Genomic DNA, 26,781 nt, shown 5'->3' on the forward strand with positions numbered 1-26,781 from the left:
AAGTCCGGTTCCTTTAATCTAATGAAGGCAGGAGACGGACCGAGCCGAATTTAGCGTCGGAGGAATTGAGGGTTACACGAGGGCAGCTAGTGTGTGACTGTACCACATGGAAAAACGGCCTGCGGCTCCTGTGGAGGTCGGGTCGGCGACTGAGACCGGTCCGGGCTGGTTCGAGACTCCGGCCGCCGCAGCCAAACCAGTCACACAACCACGGTGTGTTGTGCCCGGGCGCTGACACTGGAATCTGCTGACGCCATCAGTCCAATGACATCGGGGAGGTCGGGGCCCCGGGCGTCCCCCTCCTCTAACTCGTCTGAAACGACGCCCTTTTCGATGCTCTCTGGACCAGGCGGGGCAGAGCCCGGGGAACGGGGTCCTTCCGAGGAGGGGGCGTTCGGGACCCATTGCCCGTGTGTTATTGTTCCGGAGCAGGGCAGGGATTTGAAAAGCTTTTCATGACAAGGGGGCGCTCAGCCAGACTAAACACTGGCTCAGGACCCCGCTATCACATCATCCCACCACTCCAAAAACACTTCATCTGCCAGTAACACACCGTCGTGTGGTTCGGTATTTAACTTGAACTCAGTAATCTAATCTCACAGACAGCTAACAGACACCCATTATCGAGTATAAAAATAGTTTTTAGATACTTTATTATTTACAAATAAATATTCAAAAATGTAAGATAAAATATCTAAAACAATGTTTTGCAGTGACCACCTACAATAACTTAGACCTGAGTTATTGTAGTTTTTTTTTTTTTTTTTTTTTTTATATTTGAACATTAGTCCATACAGACTCTAAACATACTTCAGAAATCATAGGAACATTAAAATAAAATGAATTCCCAGAGCCAGTCAAAACAAAGCACCTTTGTACTTGCAATGGAGAGAACCCCGATTGACTGCTTCAGGCACTAAATCATTACTTTTTGACAGCAGATGGATGCAATCGCTGTTCCAGATGTCTAATCCCGAATCTAACCCGCACCACACTAAGTTAGACCTGAAACATACGTTTCCATTTCTATTCAATAACTAACAAATTACTCAACTAATTTTGTACAAAGGAGACTTGACACAATAATAAAACTTAAAAAAAAAGGTTTATTTAAAAATGTAAACCATGGCGATACAAATCAATAATAAAGGCTGCTATCTGCTGGTGGTGGATAGGAGAGAAGAGAAAAAAATAAAAAATAAAAAACAGAAGTAAACCACACAGGCCAAAATACTGTTATTTTCAGACTATGCTCTGTGTGACAATCCCCTTCACAACCTCTCCGGGGGTTTTAACAACCTCACTCGCCCTCCCCCGCCTCCTCCCGCCGCGCCTCCATCTCCTCCACCTTCTTCTTCCCCCAGCCGTTCGGACCCCACGGCCACGGGCGCGGGCCGCTTGCGTCTCTTGTTGAGCAGGGCGTTGTTGGAGGTGTCCAGGTCTTTGATCTTCACCTGGTCGTAGTCCACACGCATGGTGGCCAGGGCGCTGGTCATCTCCTCCTGCAATGGTTTCTGCCGTTACTGTAAATCAGGAGCTTTGCTGCCGCCAAGTGGCCGCTCCGAAAAGTAAAGGACGCGGCGAGTGACGCGCTACACGAGTCCCACCTTCACATCGTCCCACAGCTCTATGTCCTCTGTCAGCACCCGAGATGTGTGGAGGGGAGTTGGCGGGACCACCATGGACTGCTGTCGTTAAAAGAAAATAACAAAAAAACAATGTAGATAAATACTAGGAGCAGGTTGCAGAGAAACGGGGCCGGTGGACAAAGGGCGTAAAAAAACAAAAGTGCACGCTTACGCTGATCCAGGGATGGTTCATGAACTGTCCAATGGTCATTCTTTCAGTGGGATCCGTCTTCAGTAACTGGACAATGAGCTGTTTGGCTGCCACGTACAAGTCGTCCCAGGGACAGAAAACAAAGTTAAATAAAACAGTGTTATTCCTTTGACGCAGCCGTCTTGAGTGTGCCTACATCAAAGTGTCGGATCTGGTTAAAGTGGCTTTTTATTTTTGTGAATGTAGAGGTAAACGCTACTCCTCCCACCGTAGGGTTGAGGGCTGGAGAAGCAACAGTGTTTTCGATGTTTTACATCATTTTACGTGTTTGTTGTGTCGTGTGGGTATTTCCAGGTAAACTGATTCTTCATATTCAGAGAATCTCTTCATATTAGTAAAATTTGAAAACAATACAATTCTGTTAGTGTTTTTTTATTACTATTATTTTATACAATAGTAAATGTCGACTCTTACCTTCCTCGGAGACCTCAGCCCACTCTGGGTTTGGGAACTCGTATTGGCCCATTCTGATCCTCTGCTTCATACCTGGGGATATCGCCTGCCCCGTGTTGGAGTAGAACGGAGGGAACCCACACAGCCTATACAAAACCGTTATGAAGGGAGCGGTTGTTATTTTGCGACCGGGCGGCGACAGCAGCGTAATGATGGGCTCAAGCGGTCGACATACACCGATGATACTCACAGAATGTACATGATCACACCCAGAGACCACATGTCACATGATTTGTCATATTTCTCTGGACCAAGCACCTCTGGGGCTGAACAGATAACACAGACAATGTAAACGCAAACGCAAAATGAACGCGTCCATGAATGGCGTTGAAACAAATGAACCGACGACCAGCTGTCGGAGACGGACGACACAAACCCTTGGCCACCACGGACCGTCGACACGTACCGACATAGTAAGGGGTGTAGCAGGGCGTTTGGAGGGAGCACAGCAACGTGGTCTCTTTAGCGAAGCCGAAGTCAGTCAGCTTCAGCGTGGCGTTACTCTCCTTAGTGGTGTAGAGCAGGTTTTCAGGCTGTGAGGTGAATTGGGCAGGAGGAGAGGACTCAAAAATGGCTGGTGTCAAAAAACGCTTAAACTGAAGTTGCTCAACAGGAACCAAACCCGCAGCGTAACTCCATACCTTCACATCTCTGTGAGCGATGTCCATGGAGTGAAGGTACTCGATGGCCGTGCCGATGTCCCGCATGATGGCCGACGCCTCTGACAACAGATGTGATAAAAATTTAAATCCAATGTAACCCTGTACAAGAGCTCTAGAAATCATGATCCAACGGGTGGAAATACGTGAGCCCTGAACCCACCTCTCTCTGTGAAGGCCTGGTCTCCTCTGACCTGTATGCGATTGAACAGCTCCCCTCCCTCCATACTGAAAAAGAAGAATAAGAAAAGAAGGGAAAGAGATTAGAACTGGAACACCTGCGGGCGAAGCACCCCGCCGCGCGCGGCGTGACAAACAAGACTTTTGTGCTTTCGTTACTAGTGTTGAAATCCCGCCGACCAATTTTGAGCCGGTAGAAATTGACCAAAAACATCTCGTGCATGTACGTCAGTGTGTCGTAAAATTGGAACGACCGAGGAGACTCGACGCCCCATGGTGGCAGTGTGGATCGTCCTGCAGGACTCAAAAGGCTGCGTGGCGGTGGAGACGCTCACCACTCCATGATGATGAGGAGACACTTCTTCCCCTGGTGCATGTTCTCATAGAGGTTCAGGATCCGCACGATGTAGGGGCCACCGGACACACGCCAGTGCAGCTCCACCTCCCGCCTGGCTTTCGGGGTGTCGTACAGAATCTACTGGAGAGAGGGGCGCGATGCAGACAAGGACACAGATTGTTTAACCTGGACATGTTTAACTCGCATGGGACCGAAAGATTATTTTTATTATTATTATTTTTTTCATCGTCAGAGATAAGCGGCGTCGTTGTTTTTCAAGTGTTTTCAAAAGCCGAATAAGCGGAGACGCCCTTTGTCCCAAGTCGCCCTCTGATTACGTCATCACCGCAGCGATGAAATGACCTCAGAAATCAATAACTCAATCACTTCTCCGCCGGGATGGTCCCTTCAGAAACGAGTGCTTTCGGGTGGCGCTGTACCTTTAAAGGCGCAGTACAGGAGTGGGACTGGAGCGAGGCTTTAATGTCGCTTCCCAAAGGCCCCGGCCCTCGAAGGTGGGAAATGCTTTCTGGCCGTCATGGAACCAGGGCGAGAGGCTGCGATGAGCTTTAACCGCACAGTGGGGACTTTCTAGTGCACTCACAACTAGCACAGCCTCAGACATCCCATCGTCAGCGTCTGGCCGCAGGGAGGTTACGCCCTCTCATTGTCAGGGGAAGCCACCAAACTGAAACCTCCCTTGACGTTACCTTGAGGAATCAAACAAACAAAAGCAACCCCGGGGGGGGGGGGGGGGGGGACAAAGAAAAGCTGCAGGAAACCCCGAAGCCAGCCAGACCAAAATATCAATAATTGATGGCTGCTCTCCACATTGCCATCCTCTGTTAAAGATCATGTGGAGGGGGAGGAGGATGAAGAGGAGGAGGAGGAAGATGATGATGAGGAGGAGGAGGAGGAGGAAGAGGAGGAGGGGGGGGGGGGACGAGGATGAAGAGGAGGAGGAGGACGATGAAGAGGAGCAGGAGGAGGAGGATGAACAGGATGAGGAGGAGGAAGATGAAGGAGGAGGAGGAGGACGATGAAGGAGGAGGAGGACGATGAAGAGGAGGAGGATGAAGAAGAGGATGAAGAGGAGGAAGATGAAGAGAAGGAGGAGGAGGAAGATGAGGGGGAGGGGGAGGAGGATGAAGAGGAGGAGGGGAGAAGGAGGAAGATGAAGAGGGGGAGAAGGGGGAGGAAGATGAAGAGGAGGAGGGGGGTTGAAGAGGAGGGGGGGGGGGAGGAGGATGAAGAGGAGTGGGAGGAGTAGGAAGATGAAGAGGAGGAGGAGGGGGAGGATGATGAAGAGGAGGATGAAGAGGAGGAGGGGAAGGATGAGGAGGAGGAGGAGGAGGAGGAAGTTGAAGAGGAGGGGGATGAAGAGGAGGATGATGGGGAGGAGGGGGGGGAGCACCCCTCAGACCAGAGACACAGACCCGATCACACGCACGGACACACCTTGAGCGCACATTTCTCGCCCGTCCTCTTGCAGAAGCACTCCAGCACCTTCCCGCTGATGCCCAGGCCCAGCACCTCGGTGGTGGTCTTGTAGTCCTCGGTGACTGCGGTCCTCCTGAACTCTGGTTTCTGGAGGTACGAGGGGCTGCCCCCGGGGTTACAAGAAGGGGCTGTCCCTCCCTCCTTGTTATGGTGCATGTTTTGCAAAGATGAAAAATACAAAAGTAAAAAATAGATGTAAAAAAACCCAAGAATAAATATAAGAAAAAAAATACAAATTACAAGTTACAAAATTAAAAAGTAAAAAAAATTAAAAATAAAATAAGATCAATAATGTCACCACCAGTCCCTCCTAGACCCTAGACCAGCGGCGTCATCCCGAGCGGCTCCAGTGGATTCTCCCCGAAATAGGATCTCGAAGCGGTGAGAAAAACGCGGAGTGACATCTGCAAAAACCGAAGAGGAAACCCCACCAAAGAAAACACGACCCCAAATGAAACAAAAACAAAGGGTTAGTGCAGAGAATGTGATGCGCTCCGAGCTGCCGGCCTGGCTCCCATCACCGTGATCCTCCGCTGCTGCTGCTGCTGCTTCTTCTCCTTCTTCTGCTTCTTCTTCTTCTTCCTGCCGGGAGAGGAGAAACTCCCCGGTGCCGTTACGTAAGAGCGGCTCGGACCCGTCCGCCGGCGCCGCTTCTTAAAGGAGCCACCGCGGGGCCGAGGGGGAGCGGGTCCGTCCGTCCGGTGCGCGCTTCGCTTTGGGGTCCGAGACCCACCTCGGACAAACGCGCGTCCGGGTCCGTGCAGACGCTGCAGAGCGAGGGCAAAGGCACGGCGCGTTTAACGTGGTAATCCATCACACCGGCCCCGCGGGGTGGGCGACGCTACAGGTCCCAGAAATGCATTCGAAAGGTTCCGCCCAGGTTTTATTTATTCTATTTATTCGTTCGTCGATTCGACCATTGTTACGACGGAACTCACTTCGGATCCAATTTTCGATCGGGCCGCCAGTTGCAATGTACCGCACTGCAAAAGACGCGACAACAGGGGCCTCAAACTAATTTTTATGTGGCCCACTACACGGTGATAACGTATTGAGGAATCTGGTCGGCAAATTTTATTTAAGGCTTTATTAATCCGCACAAATTTACGTAATGTCTTCAAAATATACATCAGAAGTAAATGGATCAAGATAAGAGAGCTATTTCCAACAGGATTATGAGGCAACGCACGATCATGCGGGAGAAAAACAGAACAAACAAAAACAAACAGGGCGCTTTTCCCTTGGAGTTCAACGCGGCCCCCACTAGAAGAAGAAGACGACCAGGCCAGCGGCCCCCGGGTGATTTGGCTCTGAGACCCCTGCAGAGCACCATGACGTTGGAGCACAGACACAGTCCCATCCTGGCGGGCGATGCAAATAGATTTCATCCGACCTGTACTCTACTGTATCCATCATGTATCCACCATGTATACATGATGTATACATGATGTACACATGATGGATACATCATTTTAAAATGAGTGGCTGTTTACAGATGGTTGTTATGCTCTTAAAATGTGTCTCGTTTCTCTGCACACATTTTGCGTTCAACCTTTTATTGACCCTTTAAGCTGCTGCGTCCTTGAATCACGTTTGAACAATTTTGAAATGTAATTGACTACGAAAGGGTAATGTACTCATTCAAGGCAATATTATATGAAACACACTTGCATCTTCAAATATGGCATATTGATAAATGGAGCGGTCTTGAAAATCATTTCAATTTCCATCAAATATCAGTGTATGATAATAACTTATATATTATTTATATTATTCTTAGGTAGCTACTGTGTTCAGTCTAGGACATATTGTGTGTAATCACCGGGTGCGTTGCATTTACATTTCACTGCATACACGTATGAAAGTATGTATATGTATGTGACAAAATAAACCTCTTGAATCTTGAATTTTCCCCAGGGCAAATGCAGATACATCTATCACTATATATCTATCATTATAACTGATGTGACATATTTTCTTTGTGCGTGGTCTTAATCTCGGTCTATCCTTGCAGCGCTCGGTCCAACACACACTCGTCCTGCACGGGGAAAGGCAAAGTGACACGGAGCTGAGTCTGCTCCTCCATCGTGCGCCGGATGGTCTCATAGGCGTTGGAATTCCCGGACCAACACCGCCGTGCCACCTGCAACATCCAGGAGGACAGGGTGAGATCCGGGCGGCGCATTCGGGGTCAGTGTAATCTTAATGTTTGTCAAATCGTTTGCCACATTCGTTCCTGCAGGTGCTGTCCCAGCAGGATGTGCCCGTCGCTCACCCCGTTGGACACGTCCCAGTTGAGCATCAGACTGGCCCGCTTTGCTGCCTCCTCCGAGCCATCCAGGAGCAGCCCGAAGCCTCCGTTCATCACCTCACCCCTGGCAAGGAGCAAGGAGGAGACACACCGACTTAGCCGAGGGTGGGAAGGAATCACTTAAATATAGAAAAAGAATATCACACTTGACGGAGTGTCACTAAATAAATCGGGCAATGAATGTAATTGGCCGATCCTCGATATAGAACAAGTGCATTGGATGGGTAGAATCATCTCACCAGCCAACACCTCCACCATTGTGCAGGGAAACCCACGTGGCTCCCCTGAACGCATCCCCAACAAAGTTCTGGACAGCCATGTCTGTAAGTCGGGAGACTGAGTTGTTATTTGGATACTTTTACAACTATATAAAAATGTTTGGGGTTTTTGAGAGATGATTACACTGCAGGAGAAAAAGCAAAGTGTAAATGTACGATCCGCTTAGGCCCCGCCGCGTTATCGGGACACCCAACATTGCTTCCACGTTTACGAGAATGAACGTTACAAGGCACCGGCGCAGAAGGCAGATCCGTCGTATACGTTGGAGGTCTCTCTGAAGGGGCTGTCGGTGCCGCTGACATCGTGATGGTCTCTGCTAATCACCACCGGAGCCTGAGCACAGAAACACAGGGCCAACAAATTGCCAGCCACAGCTCTAAAACACGGTACCGACCCGACCGCTTTCAACGCAAACCGGAAAGTACGACCAATCATCCGGGCCTGTGTAGCGGATGTGTATATGAAGAAAAAAAACAAATGCTCCTAGTGAAAAATCTGTCCTCTTACAGAAACGCTCCCATCGGCGATCGCTCTGTTGATGGCCAATGCGATGCAGACTCTGCCTCTCTGGTCCGAGTAAAGGATCCTGGCTTGGGATCCCACCACCTAAACACGGAGCATGAGCGCAGACCATTACACCGCAGCACATTCATGCAAACATGTGGGGGGGGTTTCCGACCCTTGTTTTGGCTCTGATCATCTACAGAGGCTGAACCGTACAGCCGCCGCACCATGCTGTGCTTGCCGGCCTCTCGGATCCAGCGGATGTTGTCGTCGTACTGCTGCCTGACGCGCTCCGTGACGTTGGCCCCCACGTCCTCCAGAACGGCGGCGGCAATGTCGTCGGTGGCCGCGAGGTCTTTGGGGTCGCCGGAGGTGCACACCCAGCGGAACGGCCCAAATCCCAAAGAGAAAATGTCGCTGTGGGGAGAGTTTATTGGAAGCAGCCAAACAGTTGATCAAGTTTAGAGAGCGAGAGAGAGAGAGAGAGAGAGCGTTTATGTGAACAATTATTTCGGGCTCAATTCAACCCTTCCGTGGTTCCGTCGTTCCGGTTTACATTCGACCGCATGGAAACTCACGACTCACCCCATAATGTCCTGGACATATGAGGGGTAGCGGAACTCCGTTGGGCCGCCACCGACCTTCTCCACCTCAGCACCTTGAGGCAGGAAGGGAGAAGCGTAAATGAATGACGAGCGAATATCCCATCGGCTCGTTTGCGTCTTGATGTGCGCTGGTGGATTGCGCTTTGCGTTGCTCACCAGCTCTCTGAGCCTCCAGAAGAAAGGCATTACCGTAGTCCCAGAAGAACATGCCTGCGTCCGACAGCTTATTGATGGCTGTCACCTGTCTTTGGAGGCTAAAGGTGCAAAAATGCAAAAAAAAATGAAATGTGCCCGTCTCTATAAACCATAATAAACGCATCGCCTCGCATCATATCTCGGACCTCTTCTCCACTGCTGTGTGGAATCTCCCGGGACTTGTTGACATGAGCTGGTTGGCCTGGCTGAAGCTCAGCTGCACCGGGTAGTACCCTCCGCTGAACGGGTTGTGGAGGGAGGTCTGGTCGGACCCCAGGTCCACCAGGAGATCCCCGCTCTGCTCGTACTCCAGCAGCAGCCGCTCCCTGGTGGCGAGGCGGAGGTGAAGGGACCGTGGCAAGCGTCAATGAGTGACAAAGACCCGGGTGGCCGCTCACCGATTACCACCCTCTGGGTAGGAGTCGGTCACTCATCACTTACCATAGGTCTACGACGTTGCCGTGGTAACCAAGACTGAGCGGAGCCTTGGAGTTCTTCGCCTCTCTACGAGACATTGAATAATTAGTCGGGGGGGGGGCACATCCCATGAAAGAACAGATATTTCAAAGATTGGGTCAAAAGGAATTAATGTGCCTCAATGCGCCTCTCAGGTAACGCGATGCATTTATAAAACTCTAGAAAGAAATATACAGTGCGACACATTCAAACCAGCACAAGTTAAATATCAACAAGCATGAGGAAGTCAGCGTACTTCAATGGCTGCCACATTAAATGACAATGTACAAACTTCGATGTTCTTTGGTTGAACCTCAATTCTCATGACTATATCAACCGTGCATAAACACAATTTCGGAAACCCCTTATAATGCACAGGACAGTCCGACGAGACAAATCCATTGAGTCGGTTTCACAAAGAAAGATACCTGATGCGCTTGATGCAGTGATCCATGCTGCTTGTGATCTCCATCAGCCAGCCCTGTTCGTGTCTCTTCTTGAGAGGAGCCTCGTCCACCTGCAGGGCAGCGCGGTCACGCAGCTCCATCAGAACAGTCCCCGAAACCCACCGTCGCCCTGCTCTGACGTTATCGGGGAGGATACGCGGAAAAAAAACCGACCTCCGCAATGACCCCCACGCAGCCGGCGATGACCGCCGCCTTGGCCTGAGCGCCGCTCATGCCGCCGAGCCCCGAAGTCACAAAGACGCGGCCGCTCAAGTCCCCGGACCCGAGGTACCGCCGCCCGGCGTTCAGCACCGTCAGCTGAGCGGAAGGGGAAAGAAAAACATTTAACGAAAACTCTAAAAGGAGTAACACCCTGAACGTTGACGTTTAAAACCTTCGGGGTCATGCGCGTTGACACAGCGAGTCATTATTGGCCCACCATAGTTCCATGAACAATCCCTTGAGGCCCGATATAGCAGTAGCTTCCAGCCGTCATCTGGCCATACCTGAGCATGGAAAAGTGAAATCGCATCAGGGAGGAGGATTAAAATGGTGCGTCTCTATTCACGCGGCGGACGTGGGAAAGCGGGTAAGCTACCGACAAGCCATCATAAAAAAACATCGTAGAAACTTACATGGAAACACCGAGGGCAAACATCTTTTCGTACTGGTCTCTGCTGGAGTAGTTTGGAATAACCTGAGTGAGGGGCAACGACAACGTGGTGATCAACCTGATGAAGAGCTGTGAGTTTGGAGACGGTGTGAAGATGAAGATGAGGTAAAAAAGATCACCATGCCGTTGGTGATGATGGCCCTGGGCGAGGAGGGCAGGCTGGGGAACAGACCCATGGGATGGCCGCTGTACATGACCAGCGTCTGCTCCTCCGTCATCTCACTGAGGTAGTGCATCACCAGGCGGAACTGCCCTCACGGGAAGGCCGCACAGGTGTAAGAGAGCGGGTGTAATACTGTATACCGTATATTATGCGGCGTAGATATTTACTGTATTGTAGTGACAGACGAGAACTCTGGAATTACCTGGGCCCAGTTACTGAACACCTGTCCGTTCCCGCCGTAGGTCACAAGCTCCTGTGGGAACTGGGGGAGAGAGAAATATACACACAAACGAAATAGTCAAAGCATAACAGACGATAAGAGGTGAGACACTGACAAGTCACCTTGTGCAAAACCCAAGGGCACGGGAAAGTGGAGCATCGAGAACCTCTCGACAGCTTCATTAGATAATACCAGTTGGTAGACACCGACCTGCGCCACCGCCGGGTCCAGGTTGTTCATGATCATGAGCATGATGGAGGCGGCTTGACGTGTCCGACAGGGGTACTGATCCAGAGGGTACGCTCTGTGGGAACAGGTGCAAACTCACATCAACGCCGCCGTCTGCTGGGGAACGCACGATGCCACCGCCGGAGGGCGTCGACGCTGAGGCAGGCGATCATTGGTTTCTCACCTCATTTGGGCGCTGGGGCAGAAACGGTACATGTAAATGTGCCCGTATCGCCGCAGCTCTCCAGCAAATTCCGGCGCCAATGTTGCGTGATGGGACGGGGGAAAGTAACGCAAGGCGTTTCTCAGGGCCAGCTAGAGAGGGAGGAAGGTTTTGGGTCGGTGAGAACTTCCAATGTTTGGGAACACGCAAAGCACGGAGTCCATCATTGACGTTTTTTTGGTCTTTCTTTTCCCTTCCAATCGTACCACTCAAGCACTCCGTCCTAATCTCCATGGATTATTGACTGTGGCCTTTGATCGCAGATCGGACAACAGCTAAAGACATGAAAGATCAATCTTTTTCGTTTCTGTTTTTTTTAGAGATGGGGCGGGGCACCTAGGTCGACAGCTGTGGCCATTGTAGTCATGATGACAGATTGTGAAATATATCCTACTGTCAGCTGGGACTCCACACGGGGTGGATATGGAAAATACTTGTGACTAATGGTGGAATGTACCAAAGTACGATGACTTTGTTACTGTACTTTGTATTCAGTTTCAGAGACTTTCGACTCCCACTCCATACTTTTACTTAATTTCTAAGTTACTTCTTATTTTTATTTTTTTTAATCAAGATTTCAATTTTTGTATCAGAAGTAAGCCAAAGCAAGAGGAATCGGATTGCATAGTCCTGTATTATAAACTCTGTTATATCAGGGCAATATCAAGTACTTTTTCTACTTGTAATACTTTAAGTACTTTTGAAAGCAAGCACTTATATACCTTCACTGGAGTAGAAATGCCAAAGTAGTACTTTCACTTTCACTAGTCACTGATGTCACGTCAGGTACTTTTACTCGACTGAAAGGTCTGAGTTCTTCTTCTACCAATTATTGCGACTTTCCTATTTTTTATAGGCTCCAAATACAACATAAGCTTTGCCTTTTGGCAATAGTACATTTGAAATAGATTGAGATACATCTGCGTCCTTTGACATTTACTAGGTCACAACGACTACAGGCTAAAGGAGAAATGACATCCATGCACATACTGACCCGCTCCTCCTGTGCAGTGAGGCTGGGCGTCCGGAGCGGTGCGTGCGGGACGCTGGGGTCTCTCCCCCGGTTTGGAGGCAAAGGGTCCAGGGGCAGACCGCCGCATATTTCCCTCAAGGCCGACATGCTCCACACAATGTGCCGTCACACGCTCTGAAAAACACCTAGAGACACGAGGATCACGGCTCCAGGTAGAGGACAGAGACAGAGAGAGGGCTTTCACTCGGCGGGGCGGCCACCTGGGCTTCTGGGCTGGAGGGGATCACTCGTTTGCCGGGTGCCCGATTGGCTGCTTGGCCTTATTTGTCCTCCACGGAACCGCCAATGGAGGGACGTAGATGACAAACTGTGTTTGGTAATTATTGATTCCTCGGAAAGCTTGATGTGGGCAAACACCACCACCAACCTCTGACCTCCAAACCACTGGTTAAACAAAAATGCATTGCAGAACCTTTGGACAGGTCACACTTCTATAACAAAATTAAAGACATGAAACTGAGATTATAAGGCAGCATTTCAATGAATGTATTGGCTGCTAACATTTGTCATCATCACTCTCAGAACATGAATTTAAATGCTTGTCATATTTTTTTTTTTTAGAGAAAGGAAAGACTTACATTGTTATATTATAATGCATGTCAATTACAATAGAGATCATCCTGGCAAAGCTAGGCCTAGCATTTAATTTTTGTTTTACCTAAATGCAAAAGGCATAATTTGTCACAACAGTTAACAATTGAACTGATTTGTTGATAATTATTAATGCCAACTGGAAAGTAACTGTATTTTGCAAGAAATGACGCACACTTCAATCCAAAACAATCATTCAACATGATATAATTGTGTGTACAGTTGAGGTGAAGGTTTCCAGCCACAGTGTACTGTATGTATGTTGTATGTTAATACCATGGTCCAATACAGTTGTCAAAAATATCCAAGACACAAATGGAAAATAAATTAAATGAAAGAGTGCAAAAAGAAAACAAATAGCTTTTCAGGTTTTCTGAACACAACCCCATCGTTTGGAGGATGTAATGGTAAGGTGCAGTACAGTGAGCAATGACAGAAGATGTGTCGCTTAACTTTGTCTCCCAGGTTCTGAAACAAAGCCACATTATCTCGTGGTGCCTTCCACACTTCCACAGGCTGGAAAGTCCTTCGAGGAAAAGGGGTCGCTGTGAAGAAATAGCTCTTTCCTTCGTTACGCTCAATAAATATTGTGTAGATCAGCGATAAAAACTGACCTTATGGCTCAGTGCCATTGAAAGGAGCATTTGGTACATTATTGGCTTTCCACTGTCCACAGCCGCCTGAGTCAGTGGTCACGGAAGCTTCAGGAGTCCATTGAGGGGTGGGGTTAGGGTCTGAGCGGGGTCGGAGGTGGAGTGCGGGGCGGAGTTTCCCACAGGGACAGAGTCTTGTGAGCCCGGGTCTGTTCCGGGGGACGTGGCTTGGGTCTTCCTCTCGTCTTCCGGGGGGCACAGCGCTGGGAAAAGCGGCAGACTCTCCTGCATGGCCCTGGACTGCTCCGCGCAGTCGGAGCCCTTCGCCTTCTCCTTGCTGTGGTGGAAGCAGGAGAAGGCCCCCTTGAATCGGGCCCCACAGGGGCCGCTGGCCATCCTGCCCAGGCAGGGGCAGCCCCAGTTGATCTCTCCACTGGGGAGAATTAGACCCGGGATGAAAAAAAAAAAATAGAGAGAGAGAGCGAGTGTTCCAAAATAGAGAGGACACCGCTTCAATGTGAGTATCTAGAATCAAATATATAAAAGGGGAATTCTTCTCCTCATCCTTACACGGCCTTCCAGCAGATCGACTTATACAAGGCATGTCTCAATCACTTTCAGGATGGGTTATTCAGCAGTGCTCGTCAATGTTCGATACACAGATCTGTACGTATTGAAAGTGATTGCATGTGCCAGGTGTAGACGCAACATGTGCGTCACCCGGTGTGTTAAGATAGAAATCAGTATTTTTTTGCAGTGTTACAGCAGCTCACAGGCAATAATTATAAAGTGATGAGAAAAGAAATAGAAAAATGGGGCAAAAAAAGAGCTAAAAGTTTAACAATAAACTCAACATCAATTCACACACAACAGGAATATTATACTGTATATACTGCAGGATACAATCTGTGGATATACTGTGTGAATATATACCAGGGTGGGAAAACCATATCGTATATACAGTATTGAATGTTATAAACAAAATAATAACAATACAGGACATTAACAATGTTACTGCAATCATGTCATTTAATTTGATCTTCGGAATAAAATAAGATGGATTCCGAGGAATACTTTTATGGAGTCCTCCTGTGCTGCTAGTGACCAGAGGTGCAGCCTCAGGTTGTTTCCTTCCTCCCTGACCGGGACGTTCCTCCGCTTTGCGACGCTTCAATCCCTCTCGACCGGACCCCGGAGCCGGGAAGCCCCGCGCTGCCGTTACGTCGTGACGTCTCACAGCGTGCGGCCCACACACGCACCTTCCACGCACACGCACGGTCTAGACACGCACCTTCCACGCACAAGCACCTTCGAGACACACGCACCTTCTAGACACTCACACCTTCTAGACACGCACCTTCCACACACGCACCTTCTAGACACGCACCTTCCACACATGCACCGCACAATCACGCCGCACGCTTTGACGCCGCACGGTATTTTTGCATAATTCATGAATGAGCCCACGTTGCGGGGGAGGAGTACGCCATGACGTCATCGTTTACGAAGGACCCTTAAGGAGCCCTTCGCGGTTCCTGACCAGAAATGCTGACGAAGCCGACCCGGTGTCCGCGATGAAGTAGAAATACGGGGAGAAACGGCCCCTGAAATTAAAGAGTAAATCTGCGATAACAATGCAGAGGGTTTCCTGTTTTAATGGTGTTCTAAATCGGGGGTTCCCAGTCAGTGGGCCTGCAAATTATTGTTTTGTTTTCTTTACACACACACACAACTAATGACTAGTTCAAGTACATGAAATACGTAGTACATGTCAGTTTGTTGTAGTGTATTTATAAAGGCAGAGCTTACTGTACAAAGGGGGACCTTGCTATTAAAAAATGCTGGGAACCCATGTACTAAATAAGCCAGTCAGAAAGTAGAAAACAAGTGTGGATATCTGATTGATCAGTAAAAGTAATTCACACGGAGCATTGGTGAACTAATGGCGGTTGGGGGCAGCAACTTCGAGAGGTGCGACGTTCCCATCCCTGGTGTGTTGAAAGATCCTTATAGGAAAACTCCAAAATAACCACCCATCACAAGCAACACGTCTCTACGTCAACATTTATAAAGTAGACAGACACAAAAGTCAAAACTTCTCCCTCAAAAAAAATGAGGTTTAATTGAGAATGTGTTCCCAGAGCAACTTTGTTCATAATTGCACATATCTTTACATAGTCAAAAGACATTTTACAATTTAGATGTATTCAAAGTCATTAAATGCAGGGTCTATATACAGGAACCAGAATTTACACTGTGTCAAAGGTCATTATGCAATAATACTTGAAGCAGACAAATTAAAAGAAAATTAAGCTATTTATTTTTTTTTTTCTTTACAAAGTGGGCAACAGAATAAATATGATCTGTTAGTTTATTCTGTCATTCCCTGGGAATGCCGTCCATGTCAACAGTAAGGAACCTGGATTTTGGTACTCAGAGGAGCGCACAATCAGAAAATAAACAACTTCCTGAAAAGTAAACCACAAATTGAGCACCATGTCCTCCACTTGCCGCCCTGATTCAAAAAAGGTTTTCAAATCAAGGTCAAGTGAATTATTCACTTTCTGGGCCACGCAGGTTATGAGAACCACAAAAAGGTAAGGTTGAACACTGAGGTAAGGATATACTCTTGCATTTCCTTACCACCAAGTAAGGGGGGTTATGGATTATAGGCAGACATCAAACGTTCGTTCCTGTGTATACAGTTTGGGTTTTGTATGAAAGACATCAAGCAGGAAGCAGGCCTCACAGTTCTAGTATGCCTGCATACTGGAGAGCTCTCGGTCTCAAAACAGACCCAGCTCCCTGTTCTCAGACATTTGCCGTTCACCTCGTCACTTCATGCACATTGAAGTTATTAAGGGTACCTCAGGATCTGGACGAATCTCAAGTCATTTGAAAACTGATGATGTTTAACTATAGTGTTTGTCTAGGTTATAAATACCAAAAAGGAGGGAGCAAGAGGCAGTGATGGTCCAGATTCAGTCCCACAACCATGATGCATCCCATTTTAGCTGTGATCAATAAAAGCCATTTACTTGGAGACTCCAAAAAAAACAAAAACAAAAAACAACCAGAACCTGGAGAGCTGATGGTGCAGCGGTGTGATGCTATATTGCAACAAGGTGGATGGTACAGGGCTGGTGCTTGTCCATGTGTAAAAGGTGGAGGGTGAATGTTGGCTTTTCTAGAAGAGCAGGCCCCCCATGCTGCCCACTTCACTCTGCTCTTTGACAAAGATCTCAAAATACTGGTAGATGATGGTGACAGCCAGCAGGATACCAGTGCCAGAGCCAATGGCGCCAAGGAAGTCAGCCATCACTGATAGACCACCAATACAGAGACCCCCAAAGGCTGCCGCCGTAGGAATGTACCTGGAAGATGAAGGGAAACTTAGATGTAACACTTTGTTCAAAATCAAAAACATAGGTTACTCATTTTACAGCATGCATTTGTCCAGAGGCGTTTCTAAATGTAACATGTAAAATAAATGTGCTACGCGTAGGTACTGTTATGCGCTTTATCAAAAAAGGTTTTTTGTTTTTTTTTTAATTAAATGTTGAGACAAACATTCCGGCCATCAACCAATCTAGACTGTTTCAATGACCAATAAATGACAGTTCCCAGTACCTGTTGAGTTCATGGACCATTGAGGTCTCCCTGTGTCCCCTCATCACCATCTGCTGCTCTTTCAGCTGTTTGGCCACCTAAAAAAAGACAAAGATGGAAATTAAACTTAAGCAGATAGATCTGCGGGGGGAAAAAAAAAAAAAAAAAAAAAAAAAAAAAAGGCTGATGTAACTGATTATAAATATCAACAGATCACAACTCACATCTTTAGCAGAAGAGCCTGAAACTTCAATCCAGGTTTTGGAGAAAAAGGCACAGGATCCCAGCATGAACACAATATAGATGGAGGCATGGACCGGATCGTCGAGGACGGAGCCAAATGATTCAGGGGGAGAGAGGTAGTAACACAGTCCACCCACAGGGTAGGCACGGGCTGGACCACCCGATGTTGCGTCCTACAGAGACAGACACCCAGTCTTCTTCAATGTCATTTCCACGATTAATTTCATAATTTTGATTAATTACACATTTTAGAAGCCCTCCGTAATCCATATTAGAAGTTCTGACTTGGTAAAACACTCTGATTGCACCAATATATATTCTGGGATCCAGTATGAGTACTGAGTCCACTTTTGGTACAAACGCAGGCATTTCCAGCAATAATAAACACATAGTACGTTTATTTTCGGTAGTTCATTTACGAGGTGAAAAGCACTCCTCCGGCGTATACTTACAGACCAGGTCCCAAGCAGGTTCACTAGGAAATTGCCACTGAAGCGCGTAGAAAGCATCTGGGAGATGACGTACAAGTTGGACACCAGGGCCGACTGTAGGATGATGGGGATGTTGGACGTGTAGAACAGCTTGATGGGGTAGGTGTTGTACTGGCCGCGGTAGCGAGCGGACTTGATGGGCAGGTCGACCCTAAAGCCCTGTGAAGGTGAAAAGGATTCCATTATCCACTGCTACCGAGGAACTAAGAAGTGTCGAGTTGAGGCGCCCGTCGTGAAAGGACAATGACCAACCTGGAAGTATATGACTACAGCAAAGACAAAGACAGTGGCGATGAGATTCATGAGGTTCGGCAGGTTCTGCCTGTAGAAAGCCTCTCTCAAAGCGCGGACTTTGTCTGTTCTGGTTGCCAGCAGGTGGAAGAGGGCAATGATTGCTCCTTCGAACTCGGTGCCTGGAAATAGTCACAGAGAATAAGTCCGCTTTGCCGAGAGAGAAGATGCAAAAGGCCGTTCTTAGACATGGACACTACACTCCAGACTCTTACCTCTGCCGGTGTTGACAGTTGTGGGACTGAAGGCCTTCCAGACGATGGTCTCACAGATGTTGGTGGCGATAAACAAGGAGATTCCAGAACCAAGCCCATAGCCCTTTTGGAGCAACTCATCCAGCAGCAGCACGATTAACCCAGCCACAAACAGCTGTAGAAGAACAGAAAAGAGGTACATTTATGTAACAGTGGCTTTTAAGGCAGCGATAGGATATTTCTCCCCCCTCCCCCATACACTTAGATAAACTTAAATGAAGTGGTCATTTGAAATTTACAGAATGATGGGGATTTATTGTGAGCATGTCCCCCAACACTGCTGCTAGACCAATTGCTATATCAAATGCAACTGAAACATTTGAAATTTGCAACTTTGTCATTGTCAAGGTCACAGGCCGTTTTTTTGGCAGTAACGTTTTGCCCCTACTGTAAAAGAAATACAAACACAAACGTCCTTGATGTTCTCACCTGAATGATGATGAGGAGACAGATCCCAGCGCCCATCTCTGAGGGGTCTCCGTACATGCCGGTCATCACGTATACAATGGCCTGGCCGATGGTGATGATCATACCAAACACTGGAAACCGTCAACAAGTTATCGACTACATCATCGTGAATAAAAACAAACATTAAAAAGATAGACAACCGGACGATGGTGGACCTACATTTCTGAGCACCGTTGAAGAGGGCTCTATCCTTAGGGGTGTCTCCCACTTCGATGATCTTAGCACCAGCCAGAAGCTGCATTATGAGGCCTGATGTGACGATGGGCGAGATACCCAACTCCATCAAAGTACCTAGAAGAGAGTCACACGGTGAAGAAATTAAACTAGGAGAGATTACAGTACAGGTCTTCATTCTTTTAGTCTCACACCAAGTAGAGGACTTACCTCTGTTGGAAGCCAAAATGACTCTCATCCAATAGAAAGGATCTGCAGAATCAGAGGACATGATGCCAAAGAGGGGAATCTGAGGAAAAGAGTGAGCAGTCTGTAAACACAGCCTTCCAGAGGCAATTTCCTCCCCGCCCCCACATTACCCTGTAGTTGTTGTAGAGAAACAAAATTCCTTTCGCCTCTCGTTATACTTCGTTTTGGAATCTACCTCTACAAAACGCTCTAGTGCTTTGAGATATCATCAGTTGTTCCACCATATATCAAAATAGTTCCACACAGCTTTGCAGGGGCATGCCGAACTAATATCAGCTGCAAAGAACGCTCCTGATAGCTCCCTGCCATTTTTTTTTTTTTTTTTTTAACTGTTGGTGGAAAGCCGAGATGAAAATTAACCAGCATCAAAAACCAAACCAACTCCAACCAAAGGTACATTTTTTTTACATCTTACATAAAAGTTACACAAAATGGAGTTTTGCGTTGGCACTTGCCTTTTGCATAGTTTTGGGAATACCTGCAGTCTGATGGATATCTGGCTTAAGACCACAACAATAACCAGACAATAAGTGATGATTAAGTGAACAGATCACTGATGAGGTGAAACAAAGAGCTAGGAGCATTTACCTGGCAGCATACTAGGAAGATGAAGAGGGTTATGGCGGTCCATAACACTTTCTCTCTGAACTGAATCTGTAAAAACACAAAAAGATTCATCAGGGTCTTTCGACAAAAGTCACATGAAGCCAAATAAAGACCGATTAACGTCATGTATTCATCGTTCACTGCAGTGTTACTAAGGGTGTTACAGTAGCACACATACAAAGAAGTCGATAATAATAGATAATCAAATTAAATATTGTTTAAAAGGCTCTGAATGGTAACGTGTAATAACTGGAAAAAAATCGGGAATAAACAATAACGCTCCATATTAACATTTGACTGTCAAAATTAATAAATGGTGCGAGTGTGCGTATCTATTATAACTAGAATAAAATAAATCTGGACATTGTGATACACACCTTTCTTTCGGGTTTCTGGATTTCTGGTAATACTGCACAAAACGGCTTTATCACTTCCAAGAATTTGACTGAAAACAAGCAGATGGGCACAGTTAAGTCAAGCACGAAGACACGGCTAGCGTACGTGGCATTGAATGGGTGCGGATTTAAGTGACAATATTAGTAAAGCGAGACTACACTTAAATACACCGCGGTCTTACTGGACAACAAAAACAGCGGAACACGTTGGTTCACACACACCATTACAGTTAACGGGATATAAAGTTTCCAGCGGACCGGCTCCTAGTGCGTCGTCATCACTCACACACCAGTGTCTTTGAATGGAGAGCTAAGTTAGCAACTGGCGTTAGCCGGCTAGCGTCGCTTAATAACCAGAGCTAAACAAACGTTCAACGCCGTCCGGGGTCAAGTTCGACAAAAACAACTCAACCCGCCATACAAGAGCCGCTATCCAGGCCGAACGTATGAAAGGAAAGCACCGTGACACTTACTCCCCATGGCGGCTCGGTGCGCGGCGCTCTGCGTGGAGGGTTCACACTGACAGGCGGCGCCTCTTAGCGCGGCGAGAGAGGGAGGGACACGTCAACATTACACACCGGAAGGAGAGACGCTACGACGGAAGCCCGACTGGTGCACAATGGAGGGTTAGACTGTGATGGCGCTTTATGCGCGGATCGACGCACACACGGATCAACACACACATACATGGATCAACACACACATACATGGATCAACACACACATACATGGATCAACACACACATACATGGATAGACACACACATACATGGATAGACACACACATACATGGATCAACACACACATACATGGATCAACACACACATACATGGATAAACACACACAAACATGGATAGACACACACATACATGGATCAACACACACATACATGGATAAACACACACATACATGGATAAACACACACATACATGGATAGACACACACATACATGGATAAACACACACATACATGGATAGACACACACATACATGAATAAACACACACAGGGATAAACACACACATACATGGATAAACACACACATACATGGATAAACACACACATACATGGATCAACACACACATACATGGATCGACACACACATACATGGATAGACACACACATACATGGATAAACACACACATACATGGATCAACACACACATACATGGATCAACACAGACATACATGGATAGACACACACATACATGGATAAACACACACATACATGGATAGACACACACATACATGGATAAACACACACATACATGGATAGACACACACATACATGGATAAACACACACAGGGATAAACACACACATACATGGATCAACACACACATACATGGATCAACACACACATACATGGATAAACACACACATACATGGATCAACACACACATACATGGATAAACACACACATACATGGATCAACACACACATACATGGATAGACACACACAGGGATAAACACACACATACATGGATCAACACACACATACATGGATAGACACACACATACATGGATAGACACACACATACATGGATCAACACACACATACATGGATAGACACACACATACATGGATAAACACACACATACATGGATAGACACACACATACATGGATAGACACACACATACATGGATAGACACACACATACATGGATAAACACACACATACATGGATCAACACACACATACATGGATAGACACACACAGGGATAAACACACACATACATGGATCAACACACACATACATGGATAAACACACACATACAGGGATAGACACACACATACAGGGATAGACACACACATACATGGATAAACACACACAGGGATAAACACACACATACATGGATCAACACACACATACATGGATAGACACACACATACATGGATAGACACACACATACATGGATAGACACACACATACATGGATAAACACACACATACATGGATAAACACACACATACATGGATAGACACACACATACATGGATAAACACACACATACATGGATAAACACACACATACATGGATAAACACACACATACATGGATAAACACACACATGGATAAACACACATTCTGTACATGATGCATATGCGCGATGTCCTGCTTTTGATCATCGGTTAATTGTTTATTTTGAGGTCTATTGTTTAATGTATTTGCCAATTATTTGTACTAAAAAAAAAAAAAAAAAAAGCCAATTTTGTAAATGTCCAAATATTATATATGTACGCAGGCCTATGTATTATTCCAAGTATTTTCTAACATTTAAAGACCCTTTTCATCATAGAATGTATGTATATACAGTGTATAGTGAATATAATAGCTCAATATTAGCTGTTGTAACTGTATATAACGAGTCGATATATATCATATATTATTATTTTACATTTAGTCATTTTGCAACGCTTTTATCCAAAGCGACTTACAACTGTTCAAACACCGACGGACGCAGCCATCAGGAGCAATTAGGGGTTAAGTGTCTTGCTCAAGGACACTACAGCATGCTAGCAGGAGGAGCCTGGGATCCAACCAGCAACCTTTAGATCACTAGACCACCAGCTCTACCGCCTGAGCTACCATCCCCTATTATAACCATTATTATATTATAACATTTACCAGAAGCTTACTATAAGTATACACAATTAATCAATGTTTAGTATAGTTTAGTTTAGTTGACATTTGGTGAGAAAGACAGGTTTGGTTTTTATTGTTCGTATTTCTTGTGAAAATGTGTTTGGTTTGCCACGACACAGCGGAGCGTTACGTCACGCAACGTGCGTCACAGCTCTGCGGTCCACGGATGCGCGCACAGCGCAAGAGCGTGACTGGGGCCGCTTACCTCCACCAGCAGGTGGCGCTATTTCACTGGCTGCGACCATGTGCACACCTCCACCAGGGGGCAGCGGGGGAGAGAAGGTCTGAACAGCACGGTTATGAAAAACAAGCGAGCACAACAACAAACGCTTCCCTGAGGCCAGGGACTCTCAACCCTTTTTCGTGCCCAGCACCCGAGGATTAAGTCTCCGGGATTACAAACGGAGCAAATTTAAATAGTCAGATGTGATTGAGCCTTAACCTCCATGCCCGTCTACACTATAGCTGGGGCGATAACGGTACAACGATGATCCAAACAGTCGTTGTTGTACATTCTGAAATGCTGCTTGAAATCTTGTAAGCGGCACAGAGGTGAAGTTTAATTATTCATCGTTTTGCTGAGGACCTCCCTGGAACCTCTCGAAGGACCCCCGGAGGTCCCTGGACCCCACATTGAGAACCACAAGGCAACACTCCGCCCACCCACCTGCACACACACACACGCACACACACACACACACACACACACACACACACACACACACACACACACACACACACACACACACACACACACACACACACACACACACACACACACACACACACACAGGGAACAGGGAAATGAAAATGTCCTCTTCCCTTTATTCCCTTTATTTCTTCCCGGGCTTTATACAATACTTGATGCAGTTAAATGGAGCCGCCCTCATCTGCCTCATTATCGTCACCTTTTCCTTCCTGTCAACAAGATTACGGAACACCTAGAATAATTACTATCTCTCCCGTGTACGTGTGTGTGTGTGTGTGTGTGCGCGCGCGCGCGTGCGATGGCATTATGACATAAAACCGTGAAGTAAACGTGAGTGTGTGTCACAAGGCCTCTATGACGCTGACGCTCCCTGCCCACTTCCTCAAAAACGAAACCTCTCTCGCTCTCTCTCTCTCTCTCTCTCCCTCCCTCTTTCAACCTGTCTCGCTCACCCCTCTACAACTCATTGTGATGTATCGCTGTCAACCAGTTTACCTCCAACGCCCATCTAAGACATTGAAGTGGCTTGCTTGTCAAAGACCAGCTGTGTAAATAAGATAACATGACATATAATCTGCTCTAATGACCGTTCTATTGACTTTACTGATGAAGGGGGATTTGATAGACTTTAGGTTGATCACCGGTTGAGCCCAGAATTAGAATGGGTTGGCACCGGCCGAGTAATTACCACCTCACATCAAATAGTGTTCCCCAAATGAAGAGGCTCCTTTCTCCGAAAAAAGCCCGCCTGCTCGTCCTCGCCCAGCAACGAATGTGTGAGTGCGAGTTTGTCTTTTTTCTTCCTTTTTTTTGTTGTTTTGTTTTTCTCCCGCTGGGCGTGGAAGGTCAGAGTTGAACGTTGTGTGATCGTTACATAGGACTTCACTCTGCCGCGTAATCCGTGGCAGCGACCCGGCGGACGGAACGGCGTCGTGTCAACCCTTTTTCGCCTCACGTCAGATTACGTCAAAAGTTGCCTAATCCATTGAGTGAGGGTTAGAACTATCCTCCACCTGAAGCCACGTGCCCTGCGTGACGCCATGACCTAGTGATCGTAGTTGTATCATCCCCAAATCAATGACAAAATGGGAGTCAAACTCAAAAGTAAAAGTAAACACTGCCCTGTTTACCCCTGGCGTTAAACTGCGTCTTGGCTGAGCCGATCACAAGTGGACAGGTGTGAACACACCCGACACATTCGGGACGTACTGAGATCCCATCGCTCAGGCCACATTCAGGCGTGGCCTTGGCCTCATGTGGCCACATTCTTTTCGCGGCCTCTGCGGAGCAGGAGCACGTGCTCGTTCGCGAGCCGACGGCGTCACATTAAAGTGTAAAACAACAAGAACCAGCCACAACAACCGGCAACATGGATTCTCGTGGACAGGGTTTCCCAGGAAACACGCTGTTTGGTTTCCATTTGGGCCGAAGGGTCGGTGCAACGGAAACTGGAAGACTCATATCGCAACCGGGTGATTTGTGAGGAGATTTCAGTCTGATCTGGAAATTGAGAAAGTCTCCCTGCTACAGAAGTGCAGGATTTATTATTTACAATTAAAGTACAGCTTATTTACACAAAAACATCCAGCGGAACGGGGCAGTCCCATGACTCAGTTGTGTTTAAAAATGTGGTTTCATGCAAGTAGGAAAAAAAACAAAAATAAATAAGATCGAAAATAAAAACACAGGAAAACCGGCACGGGGTGTACGGTGCACCGCTGTTAAGAGGAGAAAAAAACTCCCCTCCAATTCTCTGAGTTATCTTCACGTTTTAGTTTCCCATTAAAGTAAGAAAATCAGCAAACAAAATAAATCTGTTTCGGCCCGAGCCCTGCGCCGCGTCCAAGCTCTTCGTATTTGTTCGTATTTAATAGGTGTGAACAGACATACTTAGAGCTGACCACTTGTGATGGGATCGCCCAAAACGCATGTTAATGCCATGTTAATGCCAGGTGTAAACAGGGAACGTAGTCGTCATTCCGGATGCTGAATCAACACAGGCCGAGTGGAGTTGAGCTGGGGGGAGAGTGACGGAGGGTGAAGAGAAAGAGGCTTTGTGAACACCACCGTCTAATCCCAGAGGAAAACGGGGGGAGGACCTGCCTCTGCTGCTGCTGCTGCTGCTGCTGCTGCTGCTGCTGGTGCTGCTGCTGCTGTAATATCATCTTTCCAGCTGCCGCCGCGGCCTCATCGCCTGTGCTACACATGCAAAGAGTCTCCTCTGTTCCCGGCCTGGAAGCCAAATTATATCCCTGCTTTGATTTGAGGATGGTGCTGAGCTGTGTCTTGCTGTTTAAAACTAATGATATCACCGTGCTCTTACTACGACGGGTCGGAAAGAGAACACCGTTTGTGGCACTCGCGCACCTGTCAATAAATAACACAGAACAGCGCACTGCCCCGCAAGGCACTGTATCAAAGGGAATGAGATAATTAATGATAAAAGTTAGTATTATGTTGAGTCTGGTGAGTCATCTGTTCCTCCGCTAGCGACGTTGCTCGGGAGACAGCATATGAGCTTATATATTGTGAAAACAGGTTAACTCTGAAAATACCATGTTAAATTAGAGGTCAACAGGAGAGACCCTCATGGAATGTACCTGTGGTGTGGGGATGGTGTGGTTTGAGCAGCCACACCTGTCCTGGGTCTGTGTGATCGGGGCCCAGGATCAGTGTGGCTGTACACACTGATGTGGCTGTGGCTGTTGCTCGCTGATTGGCCGAACGAGCAGCAGGTAAAACCCCCGTCCCCACACTCACTCACTCAGGGGGAGACCTTGTCATGACACGTGTCCGTCTGCTCCGGGGCTTGTTCCACCGAGCCCACGCTCTACAATAAACTTGTATCTGCTACCCCATCGTCTGTGTCTCTGTGCCATTGTGGCTAAACTGCCACAGTATTCTATTTGATTCATGTGAAGTCATATCTTATCATAATTAAAGCCTAGATGCTGAAACACAGCCTAATTTATTCACTGCAGGCGGAGCCACACGGGCAGTACATAGTGTAGAGTGCGGAGTGTATCTTTAACCCAACATTTTCTCGTCTTTTTGACAACTTATTTAATGTGACTGCAGCCTACAGAAAGGACAGAAACACATGTGTTTGGGATTGATTTTCATGAAAATAAAATCGGATAAAATCAGGCCCCAAGAAGGAAAAAAA

The 26,781-nt window shown here is 47.1% G+C and overlaps 3 protein-coding genes across 3 annotated transcripts; all 3 read right to left on the reverse strand.

The window, feature by feature from the left end:
• Positions 1-1,086: 1,086 nt before the first annotated feature.
• LOC307230464 (MAP kinase-activated protein kinase 2-like) lies at positions 1,087-5,494 on the reverse strand. The gene is made up of 10 exons (XM_080000880.1): positions 4,927-5,494; positions 3,467-3,606; positions 3,115-3,179; positions 2,934-3,013; positions 2,699-2,825; positions 2,483-2,558; positions 2,254-2,378; positions 1,801-1,886; positions 1,608-1,688; positions 1,087-1,502 (listed from the first exon to the last, which is right to left on the reverse strand). The coding sequence occupies exons 1-10, from the start codon at positions 5,122-5,124 to the stop codon at positions 1,272-1,274; spliced, it is 1,209 nt and encodes a 402-aa protein (XP_079857006.1). The 5' UTR covers positions 5,125-5,494; the 3' UTR covers positions 1,087-1,271.
• Positions 5,495-6,970: 1,476 nt separating this feature from the next.
• uroc1 (urocanate hydratase 1) lies at positions 6,971-12,391 on the reverse strand (the record flags this gene model as incomplete). The annotated part of the gene is made up of 19 exons (XM_080000875.1): positions 6,971-7,111; positions 7,244-7,343; positions 7,519-7,600; positions 7,792-7,891; positions 8,066-8,164; positions 8,290-8,479; positions 8,648-8,720; positions 8,824-8,921; positions 9,009-9,188; positions 9,304-9,366; positions 9,747-9,835; positions 9,939-10,082; positions 10,204-10,270; positions 10,400-10,461; positions 10,557-10,685; positions 10,803-10,862; positions 11,031-11,124; positions 11,233-11,363; positions 12,266-12,391. 19 exons carry the CDS (start codon positions 12,389-12,391, stop codon positions 6,971-6,973), a joined length of 2,028 nt encoding a protein of 675 aa, XP_079857001.1.
• Positions 12,392-15,540: 3,149 nt separating this feature from the next.
• LOC307230462 (protein transport protein Sec61 subunit alpha-like) lies at positions 15,541-20,773 on the reverse strand. The gene is made up of 12 exons (XM_080000878.1): positions 20,742-20,773; positions 20,251-20,318; positions 19,856-19,921; positions 19,229-19,307; positions 19,004-19,135; positions 18,806-18,915; positions 18,338-18,491; positions 18,084-18,244; positions 17,793-17,990; positions 17,322-17,513; positions 17,119-17,195; positions 15,541-16,862 (listed from the first exon to the last, which is right to left on the reverse strand). The coding sequence occupies exons 1-12, from the start codon at positions 20,746-20,748 to the stop codon at positions 16,676-16,678; spliced, it is 1,431 nt and encodes a 476-aa protein (XP_079857004.1). The 5' UTR covers positions 20,749-20,773; the 3' UTR covers positions 15,541-16,675.
• Between the last annotated feature and the right edge of the window lie 6,008 nt (positions 20,774-26,781).

This window comes from Zeus faber (genome assembly GCF_960531495.2).
Source record: "Zeus faber genome assembly, chromosome: 5".
Classification (NCBI taxonomy): domain Eukaryota; kingdom Metazoa; phylum Chordata; class Actinopteri; order Zeiformes; family Zeidae; genus Zeus; species Zeus faber.

What these genes read in the sequence shown, in the direction of transcription:
- LOC307230464 (XM_080000880.1), bottom strand. Translation starts at nt 5,124, where the DNA reads ATGCACCATAACAAGGAGGGAGGGACAGCCCCTTCTTGTAACCCCGGG. An exon ending in GCGAGAAATGTGCGCTCAAG is followed by an intron (nt 3,607 to 4,926) that starts GTGTGTCCGTGC and finishes TCTCTCCAGTAG; the next exon opens with ATTCTGTACGACACCCCGAA. An exon ending in CTCCTCATCATCATGGAGTG is followed by an intron (nt 3,180 to 3,466) that starts GTGAGCGTCTCC and finishes CTTCTTTTTCAG; the next exon opens with TATGGAGGGAGGGGAGCTGT.
- LOC307230462 (XM_080000878.1), bottom strand. An exon ending in CATTTTGGCTTCCAACAGAG is followed by an intron (nt 19,136 to 19,228) that starts GTAAGTCCTCTA and finishes ACTCTCTTCTAG; the next exon opens with GTACTTTGATGGAGTTGGGT. An exon ending in GTCTCCTCATCATCATTCAG is followed by an intron (nt 18,492 to 18,805) that starts GTGAGAACATCA and finishes GTTCTTCTACAG; the next exon opens with CTGTTTGTGGCTGGGTTAAT.